Source organism: Sceloporus occidentalis, unplaced genomic scaffold (genome assembly GCF_023333645.1).
Source record: "Sceloporus occidentalis isolate IW3139 unplaced genomic scaffold, rSceOcc1.0.p SCAF_3, whole genome shotgun sequence".
In the NCBI taxonomy this organism is placed as follows: domain Eukaryota; kingdom Metazoa; phylum Chordata; class Lepidosauria; order Squamata; family Phrynosomatidae; genus Sceloporus; species Sceloporus occidentalis.
Window position 1 is genome coordinate 160530077 of NW_028316983.1, and position 15783 is coordinate 160545859.

Below are 15783 nucleotides of genomic sequence, written 5' to 3' on the forward strand. Positions count from 1 at the left end.
GGGAGGCTGTGAACAACAAAAAGGCCTTTTTTGGATGTATCCGTAGCAAATGGAAAAAGGAGGAAATGGTAGGGCCATTGTGTGGAAAAGATGGTGAAGTGCTAACAGGACAGAGAAAAGGCAGAACTATTCAACACCTTGTTTGCTTCAGTCTTCTCACAAAAAGAAAAAGGTGCTCAACCTGAGGAAAATGGAGCAGATGATGCACTAGAGGAAATGCAGTGCAGAATAAGTAAATTGGCACTACAGGAATGCCTTGTTAATGTAAATGAATTCAAATCTTCAGGGAGAGATGAATTACATCCAAGGGTATTAAATGAACTGGTAGAAGTAATCTTGGAGCCATTGGCAATAATCTTTGAGAATTCCTGGAGAATAGGAGTAGTCCCACCAGAAAATGATGTCCCCATCTTGAAAAGGGGGGAAATGAGACTCAATTACTATCCAGTTAGCTTCTCATTGATACCAGGAAACATTCTAGAGCAGATCTTTAAAAAGAGTCTGTAAGCATTTAAGAAGAAAGACCATCATCTCAAAAAGCCAACATGATTTTCCCAAAAACAAGTCATGCCTATATAAGACTAATCTTATCCCTTTTTTGTTTTGGAAAAACTGGCCAGTTTGGTAGCTGAAGGGAATGCTGTGAATATAGCATATCTTGATTTAACTAAGACCATTGAGAAGGTCCTGTATGATATTCTTGGAAAAAAGCTAGTAAACTCTGGGCTAGACAATCCTACTGTTGGGTGGATTTGTAAGTAGTTGACCGACTGTGCCCAAAGGGTGCTAGTGGTTCCTCTTCATCCTGGAGACCAGAGAGCAGCCACAGGGTTCTGTGCTGGGCCCAGTGGTATTCAACATGAAAGAATAGAGAGCCTGCTTATCAAATTTGGAGATGACACCAAATTAGGAGATCAAGGATCAAAATTCAAAACGACCTTAATAGATTAGAAAGCTGGGCCAAAAGTAACAATGAATTTCAACAGGGAGAAATGTAGGATACTACACTAGGGCAGTAAAAGTTAAATGGACAGATATAGGACGGGTGATACCTGGTTTGACAACAGGACCTGTGAAAGTAATATAGAAGTCCTAGTGGACTACAGATTTAGTCAACAGTATGATGCAGTAGCTAAAAAAGCCAATGTGATTCCAGGTGGCATCAATGGAAGTATAGTGTATAGATCGAGTTAAGTAATAGTACCACTCTATTCTGCTTTGGTCAGATGTCACCTAAGAATACTGTGTCCAGTTCTGGGCACAATAGTTCAAAAAGGATGTTGACAAGCTGGAGCATGTCCAGAGAAGGGCAACCAAGAGTAGTGAAAAGTCTGAAAATGATGTCCTATGAGGAGTCATTTAGGGAGCTGGAAATGTTTAGCCTGAATAAGCGACGTTTAAGAGGTGATATGAAAGCCCTTTTTAAACATTTGAAAGGATGTCATACTGAGGATGCACAAGTTTGTCTTCTGCAGCTCCAGAGAACAGAACCCAGAGCAGAAGATTTCAAACTACAGGAGAAGAGATTCCACCTCAGCATTAGGAAGAACTTCCTGACTGTAAGAGCTGTTCAACAGTGGAATACGCTGCTGCAGAGTGTGGTGGAGTCTCCTTCTTTGGAGGTCTTTAAACAGAGGCTGGATGGCCATCTGTCAGGAATGCTTTGATTGTACATTCCTGCAGGGCAGGGGTTGGATTGGATGGCCCTTGTGGTCTCTTCCAACTCTATGATTCCATGAAAATATTCATATACACTGTTTGGCATAATTGTACACTAGAGAGATAACATCTGCAATAAAACTCATCCTTTGGCTGTACAACTTTTCATTGACTATCACTTTGAGCTGAGCAGGGCTGCTTGTTTGAAGGCCCTCATCAAAAAAACAAAGTGAAATAAATTCTCAGCCTGTTGTTTCCTCTCTAACATAGATGAAGCAGGATATCCAGATGAGGTGATTATCAGCATATGCAGTTTGTCAGAGTAATGAAACCCCAGTCTTACAAGTGGTGTCCTGCAACAGAACATTCAGATAGTAGTGATTTCTCTGAGGGCTCAATCATTTTCCTCCATAATCTGTAGCTGCAACAAAAGTCATCCTTTTTGTTCCCACTGAACAGATTCAGTCTTTCAGGGCTGAATTTTGCACAGTCTATATTTTGCACCGTTGTATCAGCCCCATCTACTTAAAAATCTTAGTGTTTTCTTAATTTCTATGGACAGCTCTTTCAGTTCTTAAAGTTCTTCTAGCAAGAATTTACCCAGGTGACAAGATGGTACTTCCTATCCTGTGTGGTTACCATCTTGTAACCTTAATGTTCTAGCCAAATACCATGTCCTCTCCCAAAGTATTTACCTCTCCCTTTGTCAGCTTTTTATGGCCATTGAATCCTCATTGGGATGCCCAGGGAGGATAGTCACTAGTTCCTCTGTAAAGACTGCTAATAGTTCTGTAAATTTCACAGGGTTGGCATGAGTTTACAGATACTGTCTTGTAGGTATTCCTGTTTCCACCATATTTGTTTGAGTATACAAAAAGTTGTGTTAGAAAAGATGTAATAGAAATGGCATTCCTCTTATGCAATCTAATGGACAACACTGCATTACATTGTTGTTGCTGCTACTGTTGTGTTCCTTCAACTCATTTCTGACTTATGGCAAACCTTTCATGGGGTTTTCTTGGCAAGATTTGTTCAGAGGAGGTTTGCCATTTCCTTCCCCTGAGGCTGAGAGAGTGACTTGCCCAAGGTCACCCAGCGAATTTCATAGCCAAGCTGGAATTGAACCCTGGTCTCCAGAGTAATAGTCCAACACCCAAGCCAGTATGCCACACTCTAGTGCTATTAATCCATTTTTATTGCTATGATTGTTGCCTGTAGAATCTTGGGATTTGCAGTTTAGGGAAGGATATTTAGAATTCTCAGCAAGAAATCTCCTAGGCCTCACCAAACTACAAACCCCAGAATGCCACAGGAAACAGCCATAGCAGTATACGTGGAATAAAAGAACTATGACAATGGAGTGCGGTTTTCTCCAAGATACAGTGTGCCATGCAACTTTGCAATTTCAAGAAGCCAAGGTCTTAATTGCTCCTCTCTTGTCCAAGTTCAATATGACAATGCAATCAGTCCTGTAAAATTTTAACAAGTTTATTAATGGTTATCTAGATTCAAACAAGTCTAGTGACGTCTTTTGCAGTACAGAAGAAGAAAGACTTTTCTAAACCTTCACCTTGGTGCATTTCCCCATGCTATTTTTTTAAAACAACGTGTAGAGCCTAATATTTTGCTTTCTGCAATTAGGAATTTTTTGTATAGTAGACCATTCAATTAATTTCATTTCATACTTACAAGAACTGCTAATACATATATAAAACTAACATCTGATATTAAGAGATTCAAACCTGTGTTACCCCATCATTTCCCTCTCTTTCTGTTGAGAGGGCCTTATTACTAAGCATTATATGCTTAGAGCATTTCATGCACATATAAGCACAAACTCTAGCACTTTTGCAGTATATTGTGAAGAATTTTTTTTCCAAAAAAAAATAATGCGGCCACTTCAAATGATGAACTATTAGTTGTAGTACCCAGTTTAATAGTGGTTAAAATTGTATTAGTCTCATTGTCATCCCACTCCTCATTATCTTCAGTCCCTTATTGCAAAGCCTTTCATGCAGATCTCTCTGCACCTTAATATTTATTCAGATTACAATGGTTTTAACAGGTTTGCAAATCCTTTTGTGGTCCTTATTGTTTTTTGTGCCTCCTCCCCTCCTTGCTTGGGTGTCGTTTTCTTCTCCTAACCTCCACATATGGGTGAAACAGATGGGCAACATAAAGCAGTTTCCAGCCGCCTTGAAGGCAGGACGTTTAGACAATGCACAAGGCAAAAGCAGGTGGAAAACGAAACCAAGCTGTATTCTGGGATGCAAAAAGAAGCTGGAGTACTCTGATACCCAGTCCTCTATATTACTTTTAAACTTCGTTGAAGAAAAGATTACAGTTCCTGGACCCTATACGTTGTCTGTTAATGCTTTCTTAGTAACAGACCACAGTTAGGCTAGTCTTAATTGCTTGTAGAAATCCTACCTGCTGCTGGTGGTGTATTTGGGCTCCTGGAAGGTTGAGCCCAGGGTCAGCAGTGTGGCCAACTAGTGGTCCGGCTGAATCCCCATGCCCCAAGACCTCCACCTTCGTCCCTGCTATTGCCACGCAGCAAGGAGAAGAACAGGGCCATGGGGGGGGGGGCGGGTTGGGGGGGGACACCACCTCCAGAGGCAGCAAGAGAAAACCTTACAGATGAGGAGAGGTTTCCATTTCTTCTTCATCTCAGGAAATCACTGCATGGCAGCTCCATTTTTTTCCCTGATGACAGGGGTGTCACCCTCTCAGGATGCACCCAGTGTGGGTCACACACCCCACACATGACTTAGCAACACTACTGCACAAATATGCCCTCCAAATTTGATACTAGTCCTTTGGACATCCTGTTGAATTTCCTGACGAAGTGTGTTTTGCACTTGCCACATAGCACATTAGTAAAAAATTTTACTGATGACTCTGTACAGTCTGGTATGAGAGTAGTCATTGTTAATCAACCTCAGAGTGCTTTTGCTTTGAAATACCAGGAAAACAGCTTAGTCTCTGAGAGTTAATGGGTTTGTCCATTACTGCCCCATTTGTTCTGTAAGGTTTTCTCTTGGTCTTTGCCTGTTTATATTTTGAATTTTCATTGTCAGGTAATGAACAACCTACCATGGTGCTAGAGGAAAGTAGTTTTTTAGAAGTGATTTTGTCACCCGTGTAAATTTTTGATAAGCTTCCAGAGCAAGACATAGACCTTTGAGCAACTGCATTGGTTGAGTCTACTGTGACTGGAGCTTTGTGACACTTTGAGGTATTGTCACTTGCTCGTTGGTGCTTTATGGTTGAACGTGCAGGAGATAATCCTCCAGAAGTCCGCTTCTTATGACAGTGCTGGCTGCTGCATTTTGGTATTTGTGGCTCATGAACACAACCACCAAAATTGTGATGATCACCATCAAAAGCTTCATGTGAAGATAAAAAACCAGATGACCTTGGTTGTTTCAGCTGATGTACATTTTTCCAATCACCAGAACTGTTCTTAACAGCCACGGCAGGAGAAACAGTTTCTTTTGTTTTTTCTTGGAATATCGTCATGCACTGCAACCTTTCCATTCGGACTAGACGAGATACTAGTTGATCAAATGGCTGATCAAGTGGTTCAGTTAAATCTGATCTCCAATCATTCACTTTTGACAGTTTTTGTAAATCCAATGTATTGTAAGGTGGAGGCAGAAAATCAGGATATGAAAAAGTATCATTCTCTGATGAAGAAGACATGTCTTCCTTCTCTTCTATAGGGTCAGGTTTTAAGTTAGTATTAATATTTTTAAAACTTTTCAGCAAAGCTTTATTTCTTTTCACACTCTCAGGTATATCTTTGTCTTCTACTGGAAGTGTTCCCTTTACATTGTCATTTCCTCTTTTCAGTTGCCTTTTGAATGTAGAAAGCATGACATCACTTCTTCTATTCTGAGTGGTATAAGAACCAGAAGCAGTGATTTCATTGCCCCTTTTGCAAAAGTCTCCATTGTCATTTCTATGGGACTTCTCTGATGTTGCTCTCTTCATAAAAGAATGCACCAGTGAATTAGTGTGGACAAAGTTTGTAGGAACATCACTAGAGTTAGATGGCATTTGTATAAAACATTTATTCAAGTCTCTGAAGGAAAAAAAGAAATGAAACTAATAAGGAATGGCATTTATATCGTGGAAATTAATATTAGCACCACTCACCTTAGAAAATTAAATATGAGTTGGACCCTTGGTTATTATTATTTATGTATGTATATGACTCTTTCCCCTAGGACTCAAAGATTTGCCTTCCATTAGTGGAAGAGATTCACCAACAATGGATCTCTCTCTCTGAAACCAAACCTTTGCCCTTTAACATTACAAAGATTTCACTCAATAACAGACAGCTGAGAGGGACAATATCACACCATACTACTTTATTTCAGGTTTATTTTGTTAGTGAACTGACCTATGCAACTGAAGACATTTTGGCTCTCCTCCCTCCTTTTGCAAATTAAAAATTCATGGATTCTTCTGCAAACATTTAGTGCCTTGGAATAAATTTTCTTCATGCACAGAAAATACATGAGGAGGAGCTCCAAGACACCAAAGAAGAAATGAGACAGAATATTGGAAAACTGTAGAATGATGATGCCAACATAACTTACAGCTGATACTTGGCACTGTTATAAATGAAGATGTGGCTTAGAGCTTATTTTGGCCAGTTTATCCACCAGTTCTGTTTTCATTTAACTTAATATGCAAAAAGAATAAATTTCTTTACCTGCTCATTGAATTATTGTCTTGATTATCTGTACCGCTGCAGGAATGAAATGACTCCTGTTTGCTGCTATTTGAATTGTGCTGAAAAATACAAAACATGTCCACAAAAATCCCTCTTCGTATATAGCTCAGAACAAGAAATGAGTAAAATGTATTATGGGAAAATCTGGGCAAACTAACACTACCTGTGCTGTTCTAGGATTATTTGACAAGCTAGGAGCTGCAAACTCTTCCGTTGTAGCTTTACGATGGTCCTGTAAAAGAGCAAAGCCACTGCAACATTTATAATAAAAACATCGATTCTAACATTTAACCATTAATGTTTGTGACAAATGTTTGATCCAAATCTCTGATCTACCTCTTTCAAATCTGAAATTACAAATGAGTGGCAGCCTGTGTCTCTGCTGTGATTTTGACAAGGGTTTGTGTTTGACTCAAGAATTCAGTTTTTAAAGGTACTGTAAGGACTTGAAGCAAACACTCCCTAGAAAGGGGGCAAAAATAGGAAATAGGATGTTCCTATATATCAATGGTCTCCAATGCCTATTTCTTGATATTAGGTCTGCTGTTCTACTGCCAATTTAAAGGAACTAATCATGGGCATTGCTCCTTTTGCACCCAGTCACCTTGGGAGCAACAACCAAGCAGCTGGCTGAGCAGTGACAAAGAACCCTCTCACCCAAGCTAGCTTTGCAGCAAAGGGCAGCACTGGCTAGTGGCTCCTCAGTCTCTGACTGGATGCTCAGTCACTTCTCTCTTTGCACCTGATCACCCTCAGAGCAGCAGCTGAGCAGTGACCTAGAAGTCTCTCACCCATTCTGGTCTTGAGGCAAAGACCAGTGCAGGCAAGAGGCCTCTTGGTCACTTCTCAGCCAAATACTCGGTTGCTGCTCCCAATGTGACCAGGTGCAATGGGAGAAGCTTCCAGCAAGGAAGGACTTTCAATCTCTTCTTTGTTAGGCAGAGGGGAGCATAGACAATGTCTATATACTGCATTTACAGAGGCTACATGCTCTGGACTGGAAACTGGTATGGACAGGGAAAGAGAGATATTTTAACTACAGGAGCTACTCCAAGGTGAAGGACTCTTTCCAAGAATCAACCCCAGGTATTCCTTCTCCTCCTTTCCCTGAGACATGTCTTCCCCACACAGCTCCAAGCATTCCCTCTTCACACACAAACATTGCTTCTTCTGCTACCTCTTTTCTCAGTCTATGAAAGAAAGCAGGAACAGGCTGGAGCACACAAAGGTTAAGCAGGGTCTCAAACTTGAAAGCTCCTTTGTGCTGCCGCTTCCCCACCGCCACATGCTCTAATTCCTTGTTCTAGTCAGTCAGTCTGTCCCAAAATGATGCTGCTCCAAGCCACAGAAATTATGCCTGTGCCTAAGCCTTGCATTACTAATCAAAGATGCAGCTGACAGAGCAAGCTCATACAGGGGGGTGAAGAGCGGGAGATATCACCACATGAAGTGAGACTTTCTAGTGGTTTAAAGGGACCCTGAAAAGATGGTTCATGCAGTCCTCATCCCCACCATGGTCCTAAAGGCTGTTGATTTCCCTTGTCTTTCTTGCATACCAATATTTTGATTGAAGTGCCCCCCAAAGCTTGCTTTTCCCTCAACAATCCCCTGCTGCCTCCTTTTCCCTCACTGCCCTGCTGGATCTTTCCACAGCCCCCATGGGGGCATACCACCCCTTTGGGAATCACTGCTATATACTATGATTTCATGCTACAGCATCCTTCACGTCTTGGACTAATATTATCAATCAAATTTAAAAAGCAATTTTTTAAACCACCTGAAGCTCTGGAGAATCCTGATGGAATCTGAGCCAAAAGATCACTGCAAAAATATAGCCAAAATAGTGTTTGATGGTGAGTGCAAAAAAAAAAAAAAAAAAAATGTAACTAGGTATCCAAATATCTCAGAGAAGCAGACCTAATTATTGCTAACAATTACTTTCTCAGGATGACCTTTTGAAATAATTGTATGAGAACATGCAAATGTAACACTTACTTTAATGGACTATCTAAGCCAATGGTTCTCAACTAGTAGAATGTGTGCGAGTGAGAGTTGGTCAATGGGGGTGCTCTGATCTGATCCTTCCTCCTCCTCCTCTTCCCAAACATTTTCATATATTGAACTAAATACTGAATTTAAATAAAACTGTTCTAATTTGAACAATGTTATCTCCTGTTAAAATATAAATAACGTTTGAGTACCACAAAAACCTTTGAGTACTACTGATCTAGGCTACTCTTCCATAGACAATGAGTACTTCCTTGGCAGTGGAACTAGAAGCCTGTAGCTCTATAGAACTGCTGCCCCGATCTTTTGATCTCAGTGTATGAAGAGAGAACAAAAGGTAAGCTTTATGTATGTGTGTGTGTGTGGGGGGTCATCCTTGACACTCTGACTTTTTCTTTTAAAGACTTTGAGGGGGGATTTTGTTTGTTTGGGGCTGTGTGCTCTCCCTGATCACATGGTAAATTAGTTCTAGACTCAACAGGTATCGTCTTTTTGGCAAGCGTATGGGTGGTGCCACTGACAGATGCATTAGTAATTATAATTACAGCGCTTTAGAAATAAAGTTTAATAATAATAATAATAATAATAATAATAATGGTAACCATGGTCACTGTGGCCAAAATGGAGCTATTAGCACCATATGTGCTTTCTCATGCTGCACCTTGTTCAGGACCTTTTGCATTATTTGTAATGACAGAAAAGCATACAGACATCCTTTTGGCCACCATGCTGTTAAAGCATTATAATCCTCAGCTTCCAATGTTTTTAATATGCAGTTCTTCGCAGATGCAAAAAGATTCAGCTGAAAAGGACCTAGAATTGTTTAGATCCTACAACACTACCAAATTCAAAGTCCACTCTCCCAGGAGAATTGTGTTGCAACTGAAATAATCTGCCTGCACATTTAGTTTTTCCTCCCTGCCATTTTCAAGCTGATATGTCTTTCTGCCCACTAGAACAACTTGTTCAACTCCATTATCAATGGTATGGATCATAGTCCCCCTTGATTGTTGATATATGCCTAACCCGATAAGTTGTCTGTTAGGATCTGTACACAGAATCAGAAAATCCTTTAATCACAGAGTTGGAACAGACCTCAAAGGACATCCAGTCCAACCCCCTGCCATGCAGGAACACACAATCAAAGCACCCCTGACAGATAGCAATCCTACCTCGGTTTAAAAAAACCCAAATATGGACACACCACCACACTGCACGGGAGTGTGTTCCACTGTCAAACAGCTTTTACTGTCAAAAAATTCTTCCTAATGTTTAGGTGGAACCTCTTTTCCTTAAATTTGCAGCCACTGCTCCATGTCATAGTCTCTTTAGCAGATATCTTCCAAACAAATATTCCAAAATCTGAAAAAATCCAAAATCCCAAACACTTCAGGTCCCAAGCCTTTCGCATAAGGGAGACTCAACCTGTACTAAAGAGATAGTGTTTATTTGCCCTTACCTTGTAATCTCTGTTTGCCAAAACACCTGCAAAAGATCAAAAGTTGAGTTTTATAGAAATAATTTCAGTTTCTCATCATTCCAAATGTCTCTAAGTACAATAAATAAATACAATCAATAAATGCTAGTTCTCACCTCCTGTGCCAATCCTATCTTTTGGCAAACTACTTTTCTTTTCAGCAGAGCAGTCAGATTCCAAACCAGAGGTACCTGGTATCTGTAATGACATGCATTGTTTATTTCAATAATTACTTTGTTCATTTCACTAATCCTTTGTGCTCCATTCAAAATGGTGCATACAAGTACATCAAGCATGTAGCAGTCACTAAAAGGATGCTGATCAAAGGGTTTAGGACTCGTTTGTTATCAGATTTTCAATGTACCAATACACATGCATGCATTAAATGCAAAGCAGCACATTTCAAGATATGACCAAGTACAAAGATAATTCAAGGAGCACATGGTTGCTGACCTCAATTACCTAATACCCATTTTTATTTCTATGAATCATGTCACTGAGACATATCTAAATGTCACGTTTTACCGTTTTATTTTGCTCAGCATTTTAGGATTTTTCCTTGTATGGAATTGTACCACTGATCTGAGATTTGGCAATAATTTGTTTTTGTCTTCCAAAACAATATGATTTTTATAATTAGTTTTTGTCTTTATTCTTAATATGGGAAACTCTAACCCTACTGATCATAAAAAGGGGGTGTAGAGAAAGGATGTATGTTTAAAAGCTGCCCCTGTGGTTCAAGACTCATGTACCTTACGAGACAAGCTGTTCAATGTAAGACTAGTCCCATACACTTCAGATAGGCAATCTTTTTTCTGCACAACATTGGCTGGTTTGCTGGTCTTGTTTCCCTCAGAAAGCCTGTATAGAAATGGAATGACATCAAAAATAATCAGTAATGACATTAAAACCATTAGAATTGAGATGGAATGGGCAGCAAAAAGCTGCATCTCATTACAACAGAAATAGGCAGCTTGCACCATGAGTGGCAAAACCAAGTCATATTCTACTTATGGGCAAAGGATGCCAAAGCCAAAATATGAACACCACCATGGCTACATATTATGGAAAGAAAACATCAAAACACCCACACTTAAGGTATACTTGTCAGCGGTCCCTCAAAAAGACATGGCAAGGGTTGGCTGTGTTGGGTCCTGGGTTTAGAAGAAAAGAAAGTTGGCAAGAACAGATTAGAATAAAGCCATATGAGGGAATCAAACACTAAATACAAGAGAACAGGACAGTCTAGGAGATTTTTCCTTATCACCAAATGTGCCAACCCCACTCTGCTGGAAAGAACGTAGTGACCTGTCCCTACTTGCAGGGATAGGGATGTGAATGGGAGCGATATAGATGTAGGTAAAAGTCATGATTTTCATAACCAAGGTTTATAAACAAGGTAGACGTTGCATTTCAATACCCTTCAAAGATTGGTGTTTTTTTTTGTTTTTCAGGTTTACAAAACAATTTGGAAATATTTTGGGGAGACAAGCCTTAGTTGTGGTGTGTGACAGCTGTTAAAAAGGGAATGAGCAATGACATATTTATGTAATACTATCGATGCACGCTCAGACTTTAAAATATTAAAATTAAAAAAAGAAAAGTATAAGATGATTCTGAAAAGATAAGTGACTACTCATGATCTTACAGCTACTCTCTACTAAAACTGTGACACTAGAACAACTTCATTCCATACAGCACAATCAATCACAACATACAGTATGATAAAAGGACAATTGTTTTCCATTGAGACTGTATTGAGGTTTGAGGGACCGGAAAATGCATTATTATCAAATTATTGTATCCAGACAACTGAATAGCTTTGATTTGCTCTCCTTTTGTCAGTGGAAATGTATTCTGCAAAATACTACTGATATTTAAAACCTAGGTTTATAAAGATATTATAACCTGACTTTACATAAGGAGATTTGAGGCATGAAATGCACAACAGGAATAAAGGACTGGGAAACCAGATTAGAGCATGTATTTTAGGCAATGGGTAAGGGATAGAGGTAGGTAATATGCAAAAGATTTGAGTGTTGCACTATGACTCTGGAGACCAGGGTTTGAATCTCTGCTCAGCCATGGAAATCCACTGGGTGACCTTAGGCAAGTCACACTCTCTCTGAGGCTCAGAGGAAACCAAGAGTGAACCCTCTGTGAACAAATCTGAAACCCTGTGATACAATCTTATGTCAGAAATACTTTAAGGATCAGAGGAAATCAAGAGCAGGCAGGGTTTTTGCAATTGCAAGTTTCCTTCAGAGCTTGTCCTCACAGGAATTGCCATTTAAATGTCAGCACCAGTTCCCATCCCAAACAGTGAGGTTTTTCCCTCCTCTTTCAAGAGTGCCACCAGCATCGGTTTGCAACCACTTGCATTTAAGGTCAGATGAGGCACTGAGATAACTTGTTGGGGCACCTTGTTTGCCTCAAAGCAACGGGCACACCAGTGGAAGTGGTGCTCCTGAAGGAGAAGGAGGGGAAAACCTCACTGTCTGAGCTGTGAATTGGTCTGAAAATTGCCTGTAAGGGAAACTGGAGAAAATGCTGGAATGTAAAAAATGGTGGCAGCTGCCACGATCTGTCCTGGTTTTGAAAGGTGGTAGGAGCAGCGGTGATGGCAGTGGTGGCCCCAGGAAACTCCCCAGAGACAGTTGGGTAGTGTAGACAATCTATCTGATGTCCCTGCACAAAAAAGGTATATCCAGTGGGTGTTGGCAGGTGCAGGGACAGGAGGAGCAGGAGTCCATTTGGACTTTTACCCATAGTGTAGACAAGCTCTCAGAGGCTAATGTCATTGAATGCAATCAGGATTACTCCTAAATTAGCAGGCACATGGGTAAAGCTTAGAAAGAAAGTTGGGAGATTGAAACATATATCTCCTGCATCAATTGCTTATGTTTTCTGTATTTTAAGAATGAAACATTGCCCCCCAAAACAAGCAAATTATAAAGGAAGACTAGAAAGAGAAACAGCGGAAATTGCAGAAGTATGAACAAAGACAGTGGCTTAATGGCACATTACATGTAGTGTCCAGTCTCCTGCACATTTAACAAAAGGTATCTTCTCGGAGAAGGTTTTGAACCCAAGGGAACTGACTTTTGGTAAGCCAATTTATTGATCTGAAAACACATCAGCACAGAGTGACCCCAGTAAAGATATGAAAGACTGGTATTACCTTATGCAGTCCTTTGTAAAATTAGGACAAAGGTCATGATTTGCATCTCTCTGGGTCCTATTTAAATTCTGTTATCACTTTGTACTGTATCTGAAGAAGTGGGTTTATATCCACGAACGTTCATGCTAATATAAAAACCAGCTAATCTTAAAGGTGCTGCTATATTCATTCCCACTCTCCTCCTTTTTACTCTGTAAGAGGCTAATGCAGCTACTTCTTTGAAAACTGCCCTCAAAAAGGTATTTATAGAAGAACCGTATAGAAGAAATGAGCCAAGTTCAGTCCTTGGGCTACATGTAGTCATAAAGCTGTTTCTGCACACATATATACCTCTACTCCCTCCCCAGACCTATTTGGGTAACTCTTCTTCCATGAAAAAGTAAAATGCCTCCTGGAGAGGAAAAGCACTTTTTAAATAGATTATGGGGGAGATGGTCTTCTGCACTGTTACTTTTTTGTTTTAAATTAAACTGTTTTTCAAAACAAGAAATGGTTCCTGAATCAATTGAAGTTGTCTTTCCACTAAAGCTTTATTTTTAAAAGTGTATTTAAGACTTACAAGACAGTGTTACCAGGATGTGGCTGATCCTCTTGAACTGAATTTCGACTCAGTAATTTTCTTCTGGAATAAAAGGCTGGGGTGAAAGCATTCTGTGTAGGTAGTGCACAGTCTATATTTCTTCTTTGCCCATAGGGCGACACGTTACTATGAGCAGCATTGCCTTTTTGTGTATTGTATACAACAGTTGCTTTTGGTAGCTGAAATGGTTGTTGTCTTTGTGACATGGCTAAAACAGACTGGACCAAGAGAAGGGAGCGATTGATAAAAAATTAAATATCAAGGTTTGTTTCACTCACACAAAATCACACAGAAGGTATATAATACACAGTCAGGTTTTTTTTTTAATTGTAGGGAACTAAATGTTCACTTTTTTAAAAATGCTTTCCCCCAAAAAACCTAGTAACAACAGGAAGCTTAAGCCTATCCAAAAATACAGTAAAACTGACCACTGTTAGGACATACAATATCATCATCTAACTATACTTTCTAGCGAGGTCTGTATGGGCCCTTCTTCCAGAGTTGATCATTTCAGAATTTTATTGTGTCATCAATGGCCAGGCCATTATGACTCATATACTACATTCTGTGATGCTTTCCTCCACATTTTATCTAACCTGAAGCAGGTGAAACTTGGAAAGAGAATAATGAGAGGATGATTAACTTTGCCATCTATGGTCTCTTCCCAAGAGAAAACTATGCTTACCAAACTACTTTTTCACTAACAGGACAAACTACATCCCCCTCTTCCCTGTTAGGGAGGATTATCTTGAACTGAAAACTGTTGAAGGGATTTATATAGCCAACAAGATGATGCTACATTTTCAGATATAACGTCAGTTCCAATTTTATCATTAAGATGATATTAAGCCAATTTATAGGAAACAGAAATACTTGCTTTCTGTTCTCACTCTAAATGTGAAAATACTTTGGACCTGTTGTTCACATACCCTCATCCACACCAAATACTATAAAGATGCACTTTGGGGGCTGATGAAAACTTGGAGTAAATGTATTTGAAGTGTTTCTACCTATTAAAGCCATGTTAGCATAGTTTTAGTCATGGCAATGTCATTTCTATAACTTTAACTGTTGTTGTTGTTGTGTGCCTTGATGAACTATGTTCTCAGCCTGTCATTTCCTCTATACTCTATACTAACATGGATGAAGCAGAATCTCCAGATGAGATGCTTATCAGCATATACAGTTTGTCAGAGTAATGAAGCATCAGCCTTACCAGTGGTGTCCTGCAACAGAACATTCAGATAGGGAATGCTTTCACTGGGGGCTCAGTCATTTTCCTCCATAATCTTTAGCTGCAACAAAAATGAGCTTTTTTATTCCCACTGAATGTATTCAGTCTTCATTGAGTTGCGTTTTGCACAGTTGTATCAGCCCCAACTATTTAAAAATCTTAATGCTTCCCTGATTTCTATGGACAGCTCTTTCAGTGCCATTGAGATTGCACAAAGGTTTTGGAATCTTACCTGAAGCATCTAAAATTACCCCAAAGTGCCTGTGTTCAGTGACATCAGGCTTGCTATTCTGCTGGGGGAAGACAGGCAAAATGCAGTTATAAAATACAAATAGCTGTCCTCTAACCAGGGAAGCGAAGGTAGGATGCCTCTATCAGGTAGCAGGGATTCTCCCTCTCACTCTGTGCATATGTACATATATGTGTACATACATATAAAGGGAGCTAGGCATAGGCAAAGTTCACTTAATGTCACCTACTGACTTTGTAGTACTTAATAAAAATAAATCCACTTAAAAAAAAATATTCCTGAGATAAACACCCTCAAAATCCCCTTCATATCCAGATAAAATTTCTAATGTCTAAGGCTTCCCAGTCTTGGAGCTATGGAAGAGACACTAGACCACATTTATTTTTATATACAGTCACCCCTCCGTTTTTGTGGACTTGTAGTGGGGCACAGGCGGCAAATGGAAGGAGACAAAATGGGGCACACACCACCATTCAAATCAATGGGGCTTGGATATTGGCAATTTTTCTTTTTCACAGGAGGAGGGATTTGGAATGTATCCCCCACAAAAATGTATATGCTATTAGAAATATGTTCAGATGGGGTTTTAATTCACTGATCTCGGGGAAAATTTTTACACACATTTTAACACTTTTTTGTATCTCAGCACAA

At 39.7% G+C, this 15783-nt stretch overlaps 1 protein-coding gene across 1 annotated transcript; it reads right to left on the reverse strand.

Moving 5' to 3' along the window:
• Positions 1-3232: 3232 nt before the first annotated feature.
• On the reverse strand, positions 3233-14939 carry LOC149317009 (protein FAM217A-like). The gene is made up of 8 exons (XM_089516664.1): positions 14865-14939; positions 13628-13866; positions 10640-10748; positions 10004-10085; positions 9870-9895; positions 6567-6635; positions 6383-6462; positions 3233-5746 (listed from the first exon to the last, which is right to left on the reverse strand). The coding sequence occupies exons 1-8, from the start codon at positions 14886-14888 to the stop codon at positions 4591-4593; spliced, it is 1785 nt and encodes a 594-aa protein (XP_089372790.1). The 5' UTR covers positions 14889-14939; the 3' UTR covers positions 3233-4590.
• Positions 14940-15783: the final 844 nt, after the last annotated feature.